Here is a 15,414-nt window from a genome sequence, read left to right as displayed (position 1 = left end):
CTTGTGTCTACCCCAGTTCTTGGCACGTAGTAAGCATTTAACAAATACCACAGTTTTCATTATTATTACTGTGCCCCACACAGCAAACTGCATCCAACCCCTTCCAGTTGCAAGGCCAACTCGGGATTCAAGGTGAGTTGTCGAGCTAGGCCTGGGGGGCCGTCCATCTCCACCACTGCCTGTCTGGGGCATCCCTAGGCGTAGTGAAACACACTCTTAAAGCAATGCAGTGCAGCCAGGGACTATAGGCAAACCACCACAGCAGGGAGACATGAATGGATAATGTGGCAGGATGTGTTGGTTACATATCGGTCTTTTCCTTCACGCTGGCACACATGGATAGTCCTTGTGATCAGTAGTATCATCTTGGAAAACAAGGGATAGGTATATAGTGTGAGTGTGTCTATCCACGTATATAATTAACGTATATTATGTATACACATATGATAAATGATGCCCACATAGGTCTCACATTTTTCATGAAGGACAGACTTAGAGAAGACAGGATGTTATAAAAAATGGCAGCTATTGGAACATAAGAAATGCAAAATTTAGGAGCAGCAAGGCGCCAGGAGGCTGTTCTTTGGCACCTCCCCTCTGTAGGCTCTTTAGCCGTAAGCAACAAGCCTTCCCTCCAGTCTAGCAGTTGGAAAAGCAGGTTGAAGAGTGTTGTGCCCCTCCTGCCAGGAGCAATGTGGGCCTCCAGTGGTGGTCCTCTCTTTTACTCTTTCCCTTTACCTCTGGGGTCTCTCCTGCATACCCTTTCCTTGCTCCATCTTCCCTCCATTTACTGCTCTTCCATTCTCCTTACTGTTGCCCCACTGAGACTTGGGTATAATGTTGGCCCACTTGGCATCCAGAAACCTCACAAGCTTCTGGTTCCACTTGGAACTTGAGAAAATACACTCCTTTCAGTTTCTCTGCTCTTTAGCAATCAATCAATCAATCGTATTTATTGAGTGCTTACTATGTGCAGAGCACTGTACTAAACACTTGGGAAGTACAAGTTGGCAACATATAGAGACGGTCCCTACCCAACAGTGGGCTCACAGTCTAGAAGGGGGAGACAGAGAACAAAACAAAACATATTAACAAAATAAAATAAATAGAATAAATATGTACAAGTAAAATAGAGTAATAAATATGTACATATATATATATATATATATATATATATATATATATACAGGTGCTGTGGGGAAGGGAAGGAGGTAAGGCCGGGGGGATGGAGAGGTGGGGGTGGGGGAGAGGAAGGAGGGGGCTCAGTCTGGGAAGGCCTCCTATGTCAGTTATATTTATTGAGCATTTACTGTGTGCAGAGCACCATTTTGAGAACTTAGGAGAGTGCAGTGTTACGGCTGGTAGGCGATGTTCCCTGTCCACATTGAGCTTACGGTCTAGAGGGGGAAACTGATATTAACATAAATAAGTTACAGATCCGTAGATAAGTTCTGTAGGGCTGAGGGAGGCCCGAGAAAAGGGAGCAAATCCAAGTGTAGGATTTATGTATGGCCGTAATCCTAAAGTCTCTTGGGGCCTTACTCTTATCCTAAAGACAGAAAGGCATTATATTCCTTGCTTTTCCTCCTTGGATTGCTTGGTAGGCATCTTTTAGGAATCACGGACCTTGGGGCTAGCTCACTTGAGCAGAGTGTAACAATTTCTGCAGGAAGATGTTAACTGCCAGTTCTTTCTTCTCTCTGCAGTATCAATCAATCATTTATTGAGTACCTACTGTGTGCAGTATAATGTCCAGGTGTTGATGCAGTTAATACTAATAATAGCGATATCTGTTGAGAAATACCATGTGCTAAGCAATGGGGGAGATCCAAGGTAATCTGGTCCGGCGCAATCCCTGAACCATGGAGGGAGAGGGAGAGGAGGGATTGTAATCCCAGTTTTACGGATGAGGAAACTGAGGCACGGAGATGTTAAGTGATTTGCCTAAGGTCAGATAGCAGGCAAGTGGTGGAGCTGGGATTGGAATCCAGGTCCCAGGCCCATGTTCTTTCTGCTTGGCCATCCTGCTTCTCATTGTTTTCAAAGTTAATAAGCTGATTCACTGAATTGGAATACAGATGTATTATGGAGGAGGGCGGCTTTGGCATTTTGCTTTGTATTTCTGGGTGCAATGGGAGCAGGAGTAGCAGTCAGGAAGGACTGTAGCACTTGCCAAGGACACAGACAAAGGACTTTTCTTAATCCTATTCATGGGTGGCCCCTACTTACCTCTTATCCTCCTCCTTCCCCATTGGGTAATTAGGGGAATGATAAGGTTAGTGTGAGAAGTAGACATTTACTGTGAGTTGACTCCTTTAACTTAAGTTTATTGAATTTTTTATGATCTTTTGGAAGGTTTTATAGGAATCAGAGTCTTATAATTAGAATTAACGCCCCCCCCCATACACATACAAGCACATGCACACGCACCCCCCCCACACACACCCCACCCCCATTTGTGGTTTCATTAACAATCTTGCCAGGTCAATATTAGTGGGTTCCTTGTTACCCTGCTCGAACAATCCTCTTCTGACTAGATTTCCTTGTGGTGTTTGGTTTATTTCCCCCACTTTTCTGGATTATTTTGATTGTGTTTATAGTTTTTGCTGATGTTTTCACTGGTGAGAGGATACCAAAAAATAGAAGGTGCTGGTGGCAGCCCATTCCTGGAGAACTAAGATTCTTAGAATTCTTAGGTTGTGAGCTCTTTGGGGTTGGGAACCAGGTCTAATTCTCACTTGCGTAATTCGTCCCAGCATTTAATATGTGCTTTGCACTCAGAAGATGCTTAATAAATACTGGTTGCTACTACTGTTAAGACTACTAACAGGACTTATAAAACTATTAGAAGACACTGGAAAGACCCCAACAACCCCTAACTAAGTGGACCTCTCTCCCCTTACCAGATGGACAAGGAAATAACTCTATATACAATACATCTAGTTATGTAACTTAATTTCCCTTGTTTCCTGGGCCTCTAACAAGTTGCAGCCTTGCAGTAAATCATAAGGTGAATCCTGAGGAAAGTTGTGTACAAAATTTGGTTCTCTGGTCTTTGTAACAGTAGTTACAAACATATGAGCTCAATTCTGTGTTTACTGAACTCCAGTGTAGGTTTGGTTGATGAAATAAATAGAGGAATGCTGTTCATATTAAGCTGACTTGAGCAAGTGGCACACAGGTCTGTTTCTTACTTAGGGAATAAAAAAAAATATGAATCAACAGGAGTGGTATTAGATATATAGCTCATTTTACAGAATGATGATTACATATTATTTTCTTAAAAAAGGTACTGTCTTGACTAGGGAATGCAACAGATTGACAGTCTTTTGGTCTAATTATCCAGTTAATTGAAGACAAATGAGCCATTGCAGGTTAAAATCACTGATGGTTAATTCAGAAAGCAAGGAAGTGGATGGATTGAAACCCTAATGAAAAGGTAGTTCTCCCCAATTCCTAGGCCAGGAATCATTTTACAGGCGTTATAGATGTTTGCCTTCCAAGTTGCGTGGGTGTAAGTGAGCTGTAACCCGATCGTCTCCTGGTGCCCACGTAGGAGGATAATCTTGCCTCTTCATTGATTTTACTGTTGTTTCTGATGAGCAAATGGTGCCATTTCTCCTCCAACTTTGATGAATCCTCAAATGTTACCATGTAGGTTATTGCTCACTTGAGGATTATCACAAGCAACAAACTGGTTTTACTTTTTGCCAGCCTTTCAAGATTGACACAAACCTGCGTCACCTCTGATGTTGGTACTAACATTTTGATTTAGGAGATTGGTCTTTATGCCATCATCTTTTCTTTGGGAAAACATTTTTTCTTAGATTGAAATGCACACACACACACACACACACACACACACACACACACACACACAGAAGATGTAGAAAAGAAAAGCCAGGGATACTATTGTAGCACCTCTTCATTGGGAGGTTATCACTGACAAGAGTTTGCAACTATTTATTAAAATCTCGCTGAAATGAAGGATAATATTGCTTACTATGCTGTTCATTGGGTCCTGTAACATGGCCTTAGTACAGAGCATTGCACCCAGTGAGACTTCAGTGAATACCATTCCTGTTACTTGCAACCTGCATTGCTAATATATGGTTTTCTTTTTTCCCAGAATGTCGAGTGGTGAAGTCGACTTCCTACACCAAAATAGCATCAACTTCCCGTAGGAGCACTACCAAGAGTCCAGGACCATCAAGACGTAGCAAATCCCCTGCATCAACCAGCTCAGGTAAAGAAAGGAAAAAGTATTTTTAGCCAATGGAGGCCTCTTAATTTGCAGCCCAGAGTATACAAAAGTTGTGCAGAGTTATCGAATGATTCCTGTCCAGTATTGTCATAAGTGTAAGATGGGTTTGCCGAGCGGGTTGGATATGCAAGCGAATGGACAGATCATACAAGGGGAGGATGGGAGACCCAAAGTCTGGCCTGTCTCACATCCCTGTCTGTAAAATGGGTATTAAGAGTTCAGGCTTTTTGTCTGCCTCTCGTGGGTGTTCTGAGGTTAAATGAGAGCAAACTAGAATGCTTCGTAACCCTGAAAGGAATTTGACTGTAGATGATTTATGGAGATAGTGTCAGTATTATCCATAGTAATTCATCCAGAGAAGATTGAAGCTTTCTCTGGAGTCAGATGGATAGAACTGAAAGCTGGCAGCATCTTCATTCCACGTAAATGTCTGAGGATGCCGAATTTTAAAATGTGAGTTTTGGACATGTGGCAACCTCATCAGGTGCCAGCTTGGTGGTTCCAGAGACCTCTCCATGAAAGTGTTCAGATTCTTCACTTCTTTAATTGGTTGCTTTGCCCTCCTGATCCCATCCCCGATTGCTGCTCCCTGTTCCCTGGGCACAAAGGAGTGAAAAATCAGACGTTTTTATCTGTTCTTAGTCCTAAGCCCTCTCATATGGGCATGTGATTGGGTGATGGATGGGTGAACAAAAAGGGGTACCACGTCTTCTTGCTTCACTATTAAACAGTCCTTAGTCAGCAGAAGGAATTTACTGCTTCATGAATAGTGTCTGTTTTTAGATATCCGATCCTACCACAAACCAGGTATTACCTGATCAGATAAAAACCGAGAAATTTCGATACAGGTGAAGAAGTTTGCAAAATACGCAGCATTTCTCTGTCAACAGTTCACATTTTTACTTATTCTCTGCCTCAGGAGGTGATTGTGTGTCACATAAAATGAGTGCTCAATAAATGCAAGCATTACTGCTTGTAGGGCCTTTGTGCACTGGATAAAATATATGTAATAGAAGATGATACTGATTCTACAGGCTACTGATGTTTGCTATGCCGGCTGCCTCAAAACTGAGACGTTGGAATGTGTATGGAAAGAGTCTGTGAACTTTTATGGGCCTGTAAGAAATTTTGTGTGTTGGTAGATGTTTTTCAGTTGGCTGAAAGCACATCTAAACATGATTAGTGAACAATCACCAAATCCAAGAAGGGTCTTTAGGAAGTTAGAAATGGGAATAAGCTAACCACAGACTCTCCTTTTCCACTTTTGGGCAAAAGGTAATCCGTGAGCTCATGCTTATCACTGTCTAACTCTTGATTGCTCATGTCCTAGAGGAAATGATTACTTGGAAAGCTCTTTTCAACCAACCGTTTCATCCTGCTCCCCAGCCGTCCATTTTACCGGGACTGTTGACAAATCAAATCACCTTGTTTCTCATTCCCGCCTCCCTCTGCTAAAATGGCTATTGGCCCTTAGGCTCATTTTCCATGTAGAGGTATCTGAATGTAACCATCTCTGGGACAATTCCCCCTCCCCTAGACAACCCAACCATCTGAACCAAAGTATTGTTTAATTTTTACATAGTGAGATTCAATTATAGTGAATCATAAGGAACTGATTCCCAAGCAGGGGAGCTTATGCCTTAATTGACTTTCTTGTAATTGGTCCAGCACTTTGCATATTTAGGAAATTTGATTAATACTAATAATATCATAAAAGAAAAGAACCCCAACAATTTTAATGGTGATTGTCAACAGATTTTTTCCTTAACCATGTCTCCTCACAGTGTCATTGGTTATATTCTCTCTATCCTTATTCTGTATCTTCTCTGAGTTTTTAATTGACATTTTGGAAATGATCCTGATCCCTCTTACACCTTTTGTAGGAAAAGGGATTTGGGGTTGGCCCTGCTTCGGGGCATTTATTCTCCATCATAGAGAAGCTTCTGGGGTATACCAGTCATTCCCTCTTGCAAGCCAGGGCCACAATCAATGAGAGCAGGAAATACAACCCATACTAGTGCTCATTATTGTTCTGCTCCCAATAGGAATTGCTCCCTCTGTTAAGTTTTGTCCAGCAGTCCCTGAAATGCTCCATTTTCCTCCCAGAATGTCCCAGCATGCAAATATATGGAGTTATCAGACACCCAGCAATTCCAGGAAATATTTCTCCCACTCTTACATCTCATAATTCCAGTTGGAGAAGATTCAGGAATAAAAGGAATGGGGCAAAAATGGAAAATTGAGATGGATTGTTTTTATGATAAGTTCTTTATGCCTCCCCTCTTTTTGGCTCATGGATTGGAGGCATGGAATAGTTGAGGACTTGGCCGATGAAGAACATTCGAAAGAAAATACAGTTTCTTCCCTCCTGGACCCCTGGACGCCTTCCCCACAGCAGGAAGGCGTAGTGGTTAGAGCACGGGCCTCGGAGTCAAAAGGTCATGGGTTCTAATCCCAGCTCTGCCACATCTCTGCTGTGTGACCTTAGGCAAGTCACTTCACTTCTCTGTGCCACAGTTACCTCATCTGTAAAGTAGGGATTGAGACTGTGAGCCCCACATGGGACGGGGATTGTTTCCAACCCTCTTTGCTTGTATCCACCCCAGCGCTTAGGACAGTGTCTGGCACATAGTAAACTCTTAACAAATGCCAAAACTATCATTATCATGGTTGTGGATTGAACCTCCCAACATTTTTTGTGAACAAAATACTCTGGACCCATCATCCATAAATTATTCATAAACATATGCAAATGTTTCTTGAACCTAATGATGATGATACCTTCTTGCACAAGTTTGAGGTGCCAAATTCTATAGCCTGGCAAAACACTCAATTATCTGGTGATTGAATATCCACAACCTAGAGAATCTACTGCTAGACAGTTGAGAGAAAGTTGTGTAGCAGTTGGCATGGTTGCCACATTTGGTTAAGTGGAATATGGTGAATGAAAAGTAATATACCTGGAAGATAGATATATAACTCTTGCGGTACAGAGCAGTTTCACAAAGAGCAGGCCTAAAATTATTTCTTGAGGAAAACCTCAGTGTGACAGGTTTTATGAAGAGGTTTTACGCAGTGTACATCTAAAACTTTACAGTCCTCTTAAAACAGAAACACGATGGGAACTTATGGGATTTTAATGGCAGCTGCTGTGGCTGGATAAACTAGTTTACTATGCAGAAACCATGGTTTTCTGTTTGAATTTTCATCACCAGTTCCTTCTGACCTTCAGATGCTGGAAAAAAAAATCCTGAAAGTACTGTAAGATCCCCTAGGAAGGGCCATGATTTACTGGAACCCCATCCAGTACGTTTTCAGAAATTTTGGGATAATTAGCCAAATGAGTTCCCTTTTTGCAGTCGTAGGTATTCCACGTCTTTTCATATGTAGGACACTGTTGAGAAGGTAGATACGTGAAAAACGTGATTATTGAAGTGATTATAAAGGCTGTAGTTGTGAAGCTGTAATGACAGTGATTGCTAGGTTTCTTATTTCTTTGTCATTTTCTTAAACTACCTCATAAAATGAGGTTAAGTCCAGGACTTTGTGGCAAGGATGGTGTGGTGTGGTGGGGTGTGTGTTCTCTGTAGCACCAAATTAAGTTAAAATATCTCCTTTTGACAAGGAACAGCCTTTCTATTGATCAGTTGTAAAGTTCAAGAGTCAAGTTGGTTTGCCGTCATTTGAAAATTTTGAGTTCTTTGGGCCATTAAAATGATAAAGAATCCCAGAATCCATAGAGGGGGCCCTGAGCGTGGTGAAAGGGTTTCCATTGAAATTCCAGATCTGTTCTGGATTTCTAGCTTCATAAAACGTCTTTTTACTTATGCTAGTCGGATTTTGCTAGGCACATAGTAAGTGGTTAAGAAATACTATCATTTTAGCTCTCCTAGTCCATAAAAGATTTTGTGAGAAATGATGAGAACTTAAATCAGTTTACCAGTGTGGTTAGCAAAGTTTTCAAAAGGGACAAGACCTTAAACACCTGGTCAATATCTGTTTTTCACCTCTACTTCTGTCTATTTAGTTCTGATATTTCTGCCTGAATTCCTTAGAGCCTTCATTCATGCCTGTGGAGGCCAAGGAAAATATTGAAAGACACTAATCAATCAATCAATCATTAGTATTTATTGAACGCTTGTACAGAAAGCTGTCCAGAGCAGAGAGGCAACATGACCCAGTGGAAAAAAAATGGGGCTTGAGAGTCAGAAGAACTGGGTTCTAATCCTGGCCCTGACACATGTGTGTTGTGTGACCTTGGGCAAGTCACTTCATGTCTCTGTGACACAGCTACCTCATCTGTAAAATGAGGATTTAGACTGTGAGCCCCATGTGGGATATGGACTTTGTCCAACCTGATTATCTTGTATCAGTGCTTAGTATAGTGCCTGGTATATAGTAATCACTTGACAAATACCATAAAAAGGGTGTAGAGGGGTAGACGGAGATATAAATAAATAAGCAGTGTTGCACCTCACCCTGGCCACTAACTTTATCATACCCTACCAACCACAGTAGGTGCCCAGTTCAGTCATCTACCCATAATAGGTGCTCTGTATGTACTGTCGATTGATTGAGTACCTGATATTCTGGTCTCATTTTCTTTTCCCTCTCCCTTCTTTCTATCTGTCCCCAACCTACTGCTTTCCCCTCTCTTTACTCACCTTGATTCTCTGTTCCTTCCGTATTGACTCCTTTCTCTGCCCATCTCTTCATTCTCTCTGTCCCCATCCCCTTTAAATGCCACTGATTGACTGAATATAAATATACTCCTTTGATTACACCCCTTTGGCAGCAGGGTGGCAGAAAGAGAAGAGGGCGAAAGGGTTCAGGAAATGGAGATCTCCAGAATGATCCAAGGAGCCAGTAGTGGAGAAGGGAGAAAATGGAGCAGAGAATCCCAAGGGAAATATAATGTTTTCGGGGTGGTGGTGGGGACTGAAAGGGTCCGTGGAGGGAATGCTCATGGAGAGAGATTTCTGTAGTTTTGATTGGAGGCTGGGGGCCGCAATAGATGAACCTAGGAGCTTTTCTCCAACTCTAGGATTCTCCAAAAAGGAAGAGAAAGCTAAGTGCTCCCTCAAGTAACATTTATTAACTATTTACTGCAAGTATGGCGTTGTTCTAGGCCTATTCTAGTTTTAATGGGAGAAGGAGCAATGCATGGGTCATTCATGAGTGAGAAATATAAATTGTGTTACAGATCAGTAACATAAATTCCATGAAGAACTTGAGAAAACTGCCAGATTTTGCTGTTCTAATTCATTTCTGCCACAATGCGACAAATGCTTCCAAATCACCTGTCTTGTAGGAACTGCATTCTTGAAAATCCCGCATTGTAAACTCGCCATGCCCAACTTTGTGCTCATGCTTGCAGTCAATACAGCAGCGGACTGTATCCAAAAAGGCTTTGGTAATCTGTGAATGTTCCCTAATTTCCAACTTTGTGCCAACCAAAACACATTATGTCAGAACTGAGTGAATGTGGTTTGTCTTTAGCTGTTAATGAATGTTATCATTATGGAATTTGTTAAGTGCTTACTATGTGTCAGACACTGATATAAGCACTGGGGTAAATAGGGAGTTCATCAGGTTGGACACAGTCCCTGTCCCAAATGGGGATCACTGTCTAAGTAAGAGGGTGAAGAAGTATTTCATTCACTGTCGTATTTATGTGCAGAGCACTGTACTAAGTGCTTGGAAAAGTACAGTACAGCAATAAAGAGTGACAATCCCTATCCACAACGAGGTCACAGTAATCCCCATTTTACATGTGAGAAAACTGAGGCACGGAGAAGTTAAGGAACTTGCCCGAGGTCACACAGCAGGCAATTGACAGAGCCAATAATTAGAACCCAGATCTCTGACTCATAGGCCGGTGCTCTTTCCACTACGCCATGCTCCTTCCCAATGTGCTCATAAAGCATTTTGAGATTCTTAAATAACAAAGCACAGTTATTAATGTTGGATGTAGCTGTTATTAGTGAGTATTTATTTAGAAAACATTAATTTCCTTATTGCTCTGATTAGCCTATTTTGAATGAAGATCCTCCCTGCTGTTCTATTCCTTCCAAATCTGAAGAAGGCTTTTCTAGATCCCGATTACTTTTAGCACACATTGCCTAGACCTCGGAGAAAGTGCGAACTTCACAAACCTCTCAGCTTCCTGATGAAATATTTAGGCATAAAATGAATTGTTTAAGCCATTTGCCATGACCTCCTCATCTAAGGGGATTTTTAATATCCAGTGGCTAGTGCCTTAACCATTTTATAGTCATTAAAAATAACATTTTGAGTTCATTTCTATAGGAGATGACTTCAGAGAGTTATTATTTTGAAAACAGACATTACTGCCTAGGTACAAAATAACTTTTGGTGAACTAAAATCAGGCAGAATATGTGGAACTTAAAGGCACTGCATTCTGTGGGGAATCAATCATATTCATTGATCACTGACTATGTGCAGAGCACTGTAGTAAGCTGTTGGGAGAGTACAATGCAGCAGAATTAGCAGACATGACCCCTGTCAATAGTAAGCTTTCAGAGGGGCAATGACATGAGATCACAGAAGGGCATTGATATGGGCAGTGAAGGATGTCCTAGCATTCTTTCATAAAGCAAAAGTATTCACTCTTTGCACCCAAGTTACTTTGGAAATTTGATGATTCAGTCTACATATGATCTAGGCCCAAGGCATACAATTGTTTCCATTCTATCCTGCAGAACTATTCATATTGTTGGTAGGAATTCCAACAGTGTAATTTTGGGGAGCTACAGAGAAGAAAACCAAAACTCTACATTTATTTCTATTGGATTTTTTAATGGTATTTTAAGTGCTTAGTATGTGACAAGCTCCGTTCTAGGCACTGAAATAGATACAAGTTAATCGGGTCAGACACAATCCCTATGCCACATTGGAGTTCGTAGTCGAAGTAGGTGGCAGGATACATATTGAGTCCCCATTTTACCAGTGATGAAACTGAAGCACAGTGAAATGACTTGCCTAAAATCATACTGCAGATAAGAGGCAGAGCTTGGATTAGAACCCAGGCCCATGCTCTTTCCCATTGGACCATGCTGCTTCCCATGTCATAAGATGTTTTTTCTCCTCCAGTGAAGCCCCTGGTGCCATGAAAGATGTCTTCACATTTGGGGAAGCTCATAGTTCCTCGACCAATGTGAGGAGTGAATCCGATTCCTTCATCCCAAATGCCCCTCCCCTCCCCTGCCCCCTCAAGGATCGCCTCCAGAGGAGTCAGGGATGCTGTGGTGGTTGTTTGTCCGACCAACACAAGATGGGGTTTCAACATCAGCCCAGGGGCCAGAGTTGGGAATCTATTAACTGGCATATTACAGCTTCCTTCAGTGATTCCTTTATGTCCTGCAAGTAGTTGGAAAAGCCCACTATCCAGCAACACCTATCCAAGGAAGAAATAGAAATTGATGTACATAACTGAGAGGGTAGATCATGTTTTTCTCAAAAAATGACCAAAGTCTTGTTCTTTTCTCATGGGGTGTGGCCCCAGAATCTTTGTAAAAATCTATCTCTTTGCCATTGGTTTTAAGACAGTCAACTCTTCCCCTCCTACCTAACCTCACTCCTCTCCCGCTAGAACTCATCCTGCACACTTCACTCCTCAAACACCAGTGCACTATGTATCTCATTCTTGTCCCTTTTGCCACTAACCCCGTGCTCGTGTCCTCCCTCCTGTCTGGGACTCCCTCCCTCTCCATAGCTGATGAAATGCCTTTCCCCACATCTTCAAACATACTGAAATTATATCTTCTCTAGAAAGCCTTTCCTAACTTCATCTCCCCACCGTTCTTTGTCTCCCTTCTGTGTCACCTGTGCACTTGGGTTTGAACTTCCTAAGCACTTAGATACTCCCCCCCACCGCACCTGTGCCCATATCCTTATACTGGTTCCCCTAGCTCTAAATTATTTTAATGTCTGTCTCCCCAGCTAGATTGTAAGCTCCTTGAGGGTAGAGTTCGGGTCTTCCAACTCCAGTAAACTCTGCACACAGCAAACCATAGCTAAATTCCACTGATTGATCAATTGATTACTTAACACACTGTCCATAAATATCTGACTCCCGGTCCTGAATCCTGTGGAGAGGGTATTGCCAGGACATCTCAGTCAGCTAAGGTTTTTACAAGTGGTGTCGTTTAGATTTGTCAGATGAGGCATTTTGGGTGAACTGCCCCCGAAAGGCGACTCATTGTGATTCAGTGTGTGGCAGTTGCTTCAGCTTTTGGGGCTTCCGGGATATCAGGGTAGGGGGGCAGTGGATCCCGGCTCTGAAATGGTGGCATTATGCTAAATTGCCACCTTTGATGAAGCCCCGAGACAACACCTGCACCTCCCACTGCTGCTCAGAAGACGTCAGCCTTACGCAGAAAAGGCATCTGCCGATGAATCCCGCATCTCATTCAGCTTGCTCTGCAAGCAGCCGCCCCGGCTCTCCCCAACCAATCCCACTGCTTTCCATTTCCGTTACAGCTTGGCTTAGTGCTGGGCAAGGATTTTTCTTCTTGCCGGGGTTTAGGTTCACTACTGACTGTGCCCATGTTAGAACTTATAGAAGGTAAGATAGATGCGTTGTTGGTCTCCGTGTTTCTGTACAACTCCAAATTCATGGGTTTTATTGCTCCTTTAAGTTTGTTCATTGCTAAAATAAATGAATTGTAGCACTGCTCTTATTTACCTACCGATCTTAGCCAGTTTGTATGTAGCTGTGTGTGTCATTCTGGGAACTTCTTTCAGGGCTTAAAACAGTTTTTAAATAGAATCAGTCAATCAGAGATGGAAACACCAAATAGCTGATTGTTTATAGCCTCAATATTTACTATTCTGGCAGACAAGGCTAGATGATGGGGAAAATCTTAATTGAATGTATTTACATATGGGAGGGGAGTTTGCATTTTCACTAAAAGTGAATCAGTGTCCTGTTGTGAAGTGTCTGGGAGACGATTTTGTTCTGGGCACAGCCAAGTCCTTTGGAATTTGTTCTGAGGTGCCATTCAGTGGAGGAATCTCCTGGGACAGTGGGTAAATAACTACTGAACTATAGCAATTTGATTCAGCAAGTAAATCACTATATATGCATATCACCCATTAGCGATGACCGTCTTGATTTGTAATGCTGGGAGACTGGAAACTAATTCAGCCAAAGACATTGAGTTCATAAACTGAATTAAAACAGTAAACCTCATCCCTGATGATAAATTTTCAGAGAGTTTTATGAAAAGTGTATTTTGTGTAAAGGCTTGTTTAGTGAGACTGTGTTATGTAAGTTACTGCTGTATTCAACACAGGGTTAAGAAAACAGGTGAACCCTAAAACCTGCAGTGGCATTTTTGTTCATAAATGAGAATATCTAAAAGTAGTAACAAGTACATTGCTTTTAAGGAAGGGTTTTTGGCATTTAGGCAAATTGTTTTGAAGACAACTTTCCTCACACAAGTGAGAGGGTGAGTCGATGTGAAGAGTATTTACAGTATCCCTGTGTTTGTCTTTCTGATTCTCTGTACTTCAGTAAATGGAACTCCTGGTAGTCAACTCTCCACCCCCCGGTCTGGGAAGTCTCCAAGCCCATCGCCAACCAGCCCAGGAAGCCTGCGGAAGCAGAGGGTAAGAACATAAGAAAACTCCTTTTTGAGATCTTCTGAACAAGCATCGGGTGCAGGGGCTGTCAGATCCCTTTCTCCGAAAGTGTTCATGTGTCCAGAGCAACTTTAGGTGGGAATTATTGGCTAAAGTTCTTGCCGCACAGGTATTGTATTTTACGGCTGCCGGGATTTGGGTGGCTTCGACAGATACGGCAAAAATATATTCACCTTGAGGGATTTAGGGCTACAAATGGGCTCATGTTTCCTTGTTTTCCTGCTAGAGGTGTGGTGTCCCTTGCACTAGCATTGCGTATGTGTCGATCAGTGTAAAGAAGAAAATGTGAATGATGTTGTCGAGGGGGCTTGAGGTTTCCTCCAAACTTTCTCAGGGTCAAGGTGGCAGTAGGTCAGGTGCAGCTACTAGAGAAGCAGCGTGGCTCAGTGGAAAGAGCACGGACTTTGGAGTCAGAGGTGATGGGTTCAAATCCCAGCCCCGCCACTTGTCAGCTGTGTGACTTTGGGCAAGTCACTTCACTTCTCTGTGCTTCAGTTACCTCATCTGTAAAATGGGGATTAAGACTGTGAGCCCCACGTGGGACAACCTGTTCACCTTGTAATCTCCCCAGTGCTTAGAACAGTGCCTTGCACATAGTAAGCACATAATAAATGCCTAATCATCATCATCATCATCACTAGAGGGAGACCTGATTTATGAATGGAGCCTACATTTTCCCTCATGAGGGATTGTTGGCTGGTTGCAATCTCTTCGTAGTGTTGTCTTACCAAAACATTGGATTCTCTTCAGTTGGAATCCAGAAATATTGGGGTATCTCCAAAACGAGGATGAAGAGTGTGCAGGGCATTCTCGTTCCATCATTCTAATAGAAAAGAGATTAAGACGAACAATCTCTATCCTGTCCCCTTCCAGGAAGAACCCCTGCATACAGTAAGCGCTCAGTAAATACGATTGAATGTGTGGACCAGGACAGGTTTGGGTGGGTGGGTGGGTGGGTGTTCGTGGCTGTGCACCCTCATATCAACCTGCATATCAGAGATCATCATATCAAGTAATAATAATAATAATCAATCAATCAATTGTATTTATTGAGCGCTTACTGTGTGCACAGCACTGTACTAAGCACTTGGGAAGTACAAGTTGGCAACATATAGAGACAGTCCCAACCCAACAGTGGGCTCACAGTCTAGAAGGAGGAGACAGAGAACAAACCCAAACATATTAACAAAATAAAATAAATAGAATAGGTATGTACAAGTAAAATAAATAGAGTAATAAATATGTACAAACATATATACATATATACAGGTGCTGTGGTGAAGGGAAGGAGGTAAGACGGGGGATGGAGATAATAATAATAATGGTATTTGTTAAGTGCTTACTATGTGCCAAGCACTGTTCTGAGCGCTGGGGGAGATACAAGGAATTGGGTCCCATGTGGGGCTCACAGTCTTTATCCCCATTTTATAGATGAAGTAACTGAGGCACAGAGAAGTAAAATGACTTGCCCAAAGTCACACCG

General features: G+C 42.3%; 1 protein-coding gene across 6 annotated transcripts in view; it reads left to right on the top strand.

The window, feature by feature from the left end:
* The window catches only part of DCLK1 (doublecortin like kinase 1), a 214,873-nt gene that overhangs the window by 121,537 nt on the left and 77,922 nt on the right, over positions 1-15,414 (top strand). For 4 of the 6 annotated variants that reach the window (XM_038761721.1, XM_038761723.1, XM_038761722.1 and 1 more), the window contains exons 5-6: positions 4,130-4,246; positions 13,804-13,898. In XM_038761721.1, coding sequence (XP_038617649.1) covers positions 4,130-4,246; positions 13,804-13,898 — 212 coding nt within the window. Of the gene's footprint in view, positions 1-4,129; positions 4,247-12,763; positions 12,853-13,803; positions 13,899-15,414 lie in introns of those variants that run through there. The other 2 variants (XM_038761725.1, XM_038761724.1) reach the window with 2 other exon arrangements.

Source organism: Tachyglossus aculeatus, chromosome 20 (assembly GCF_015852505.1).
Source record: "Tachyglossus aculeatus isolate mTacAcu1 chromosome 20, mTacAcu1.pri, whole genome shotgun sequence".
In the NCBI taxonomy this organism is placed as follows: domain Eukaryota; kingdom Metazoa; phylum Chordata; class Mammalia; order Monotremata; family Tachyglossidae; genus Tachyglossus; species Tachyglossus aculeatus.
Note: the sequence above shows the minus strand (reverse complement) of the source record. Positions and strands in the feature narration are given on the sequence as shown.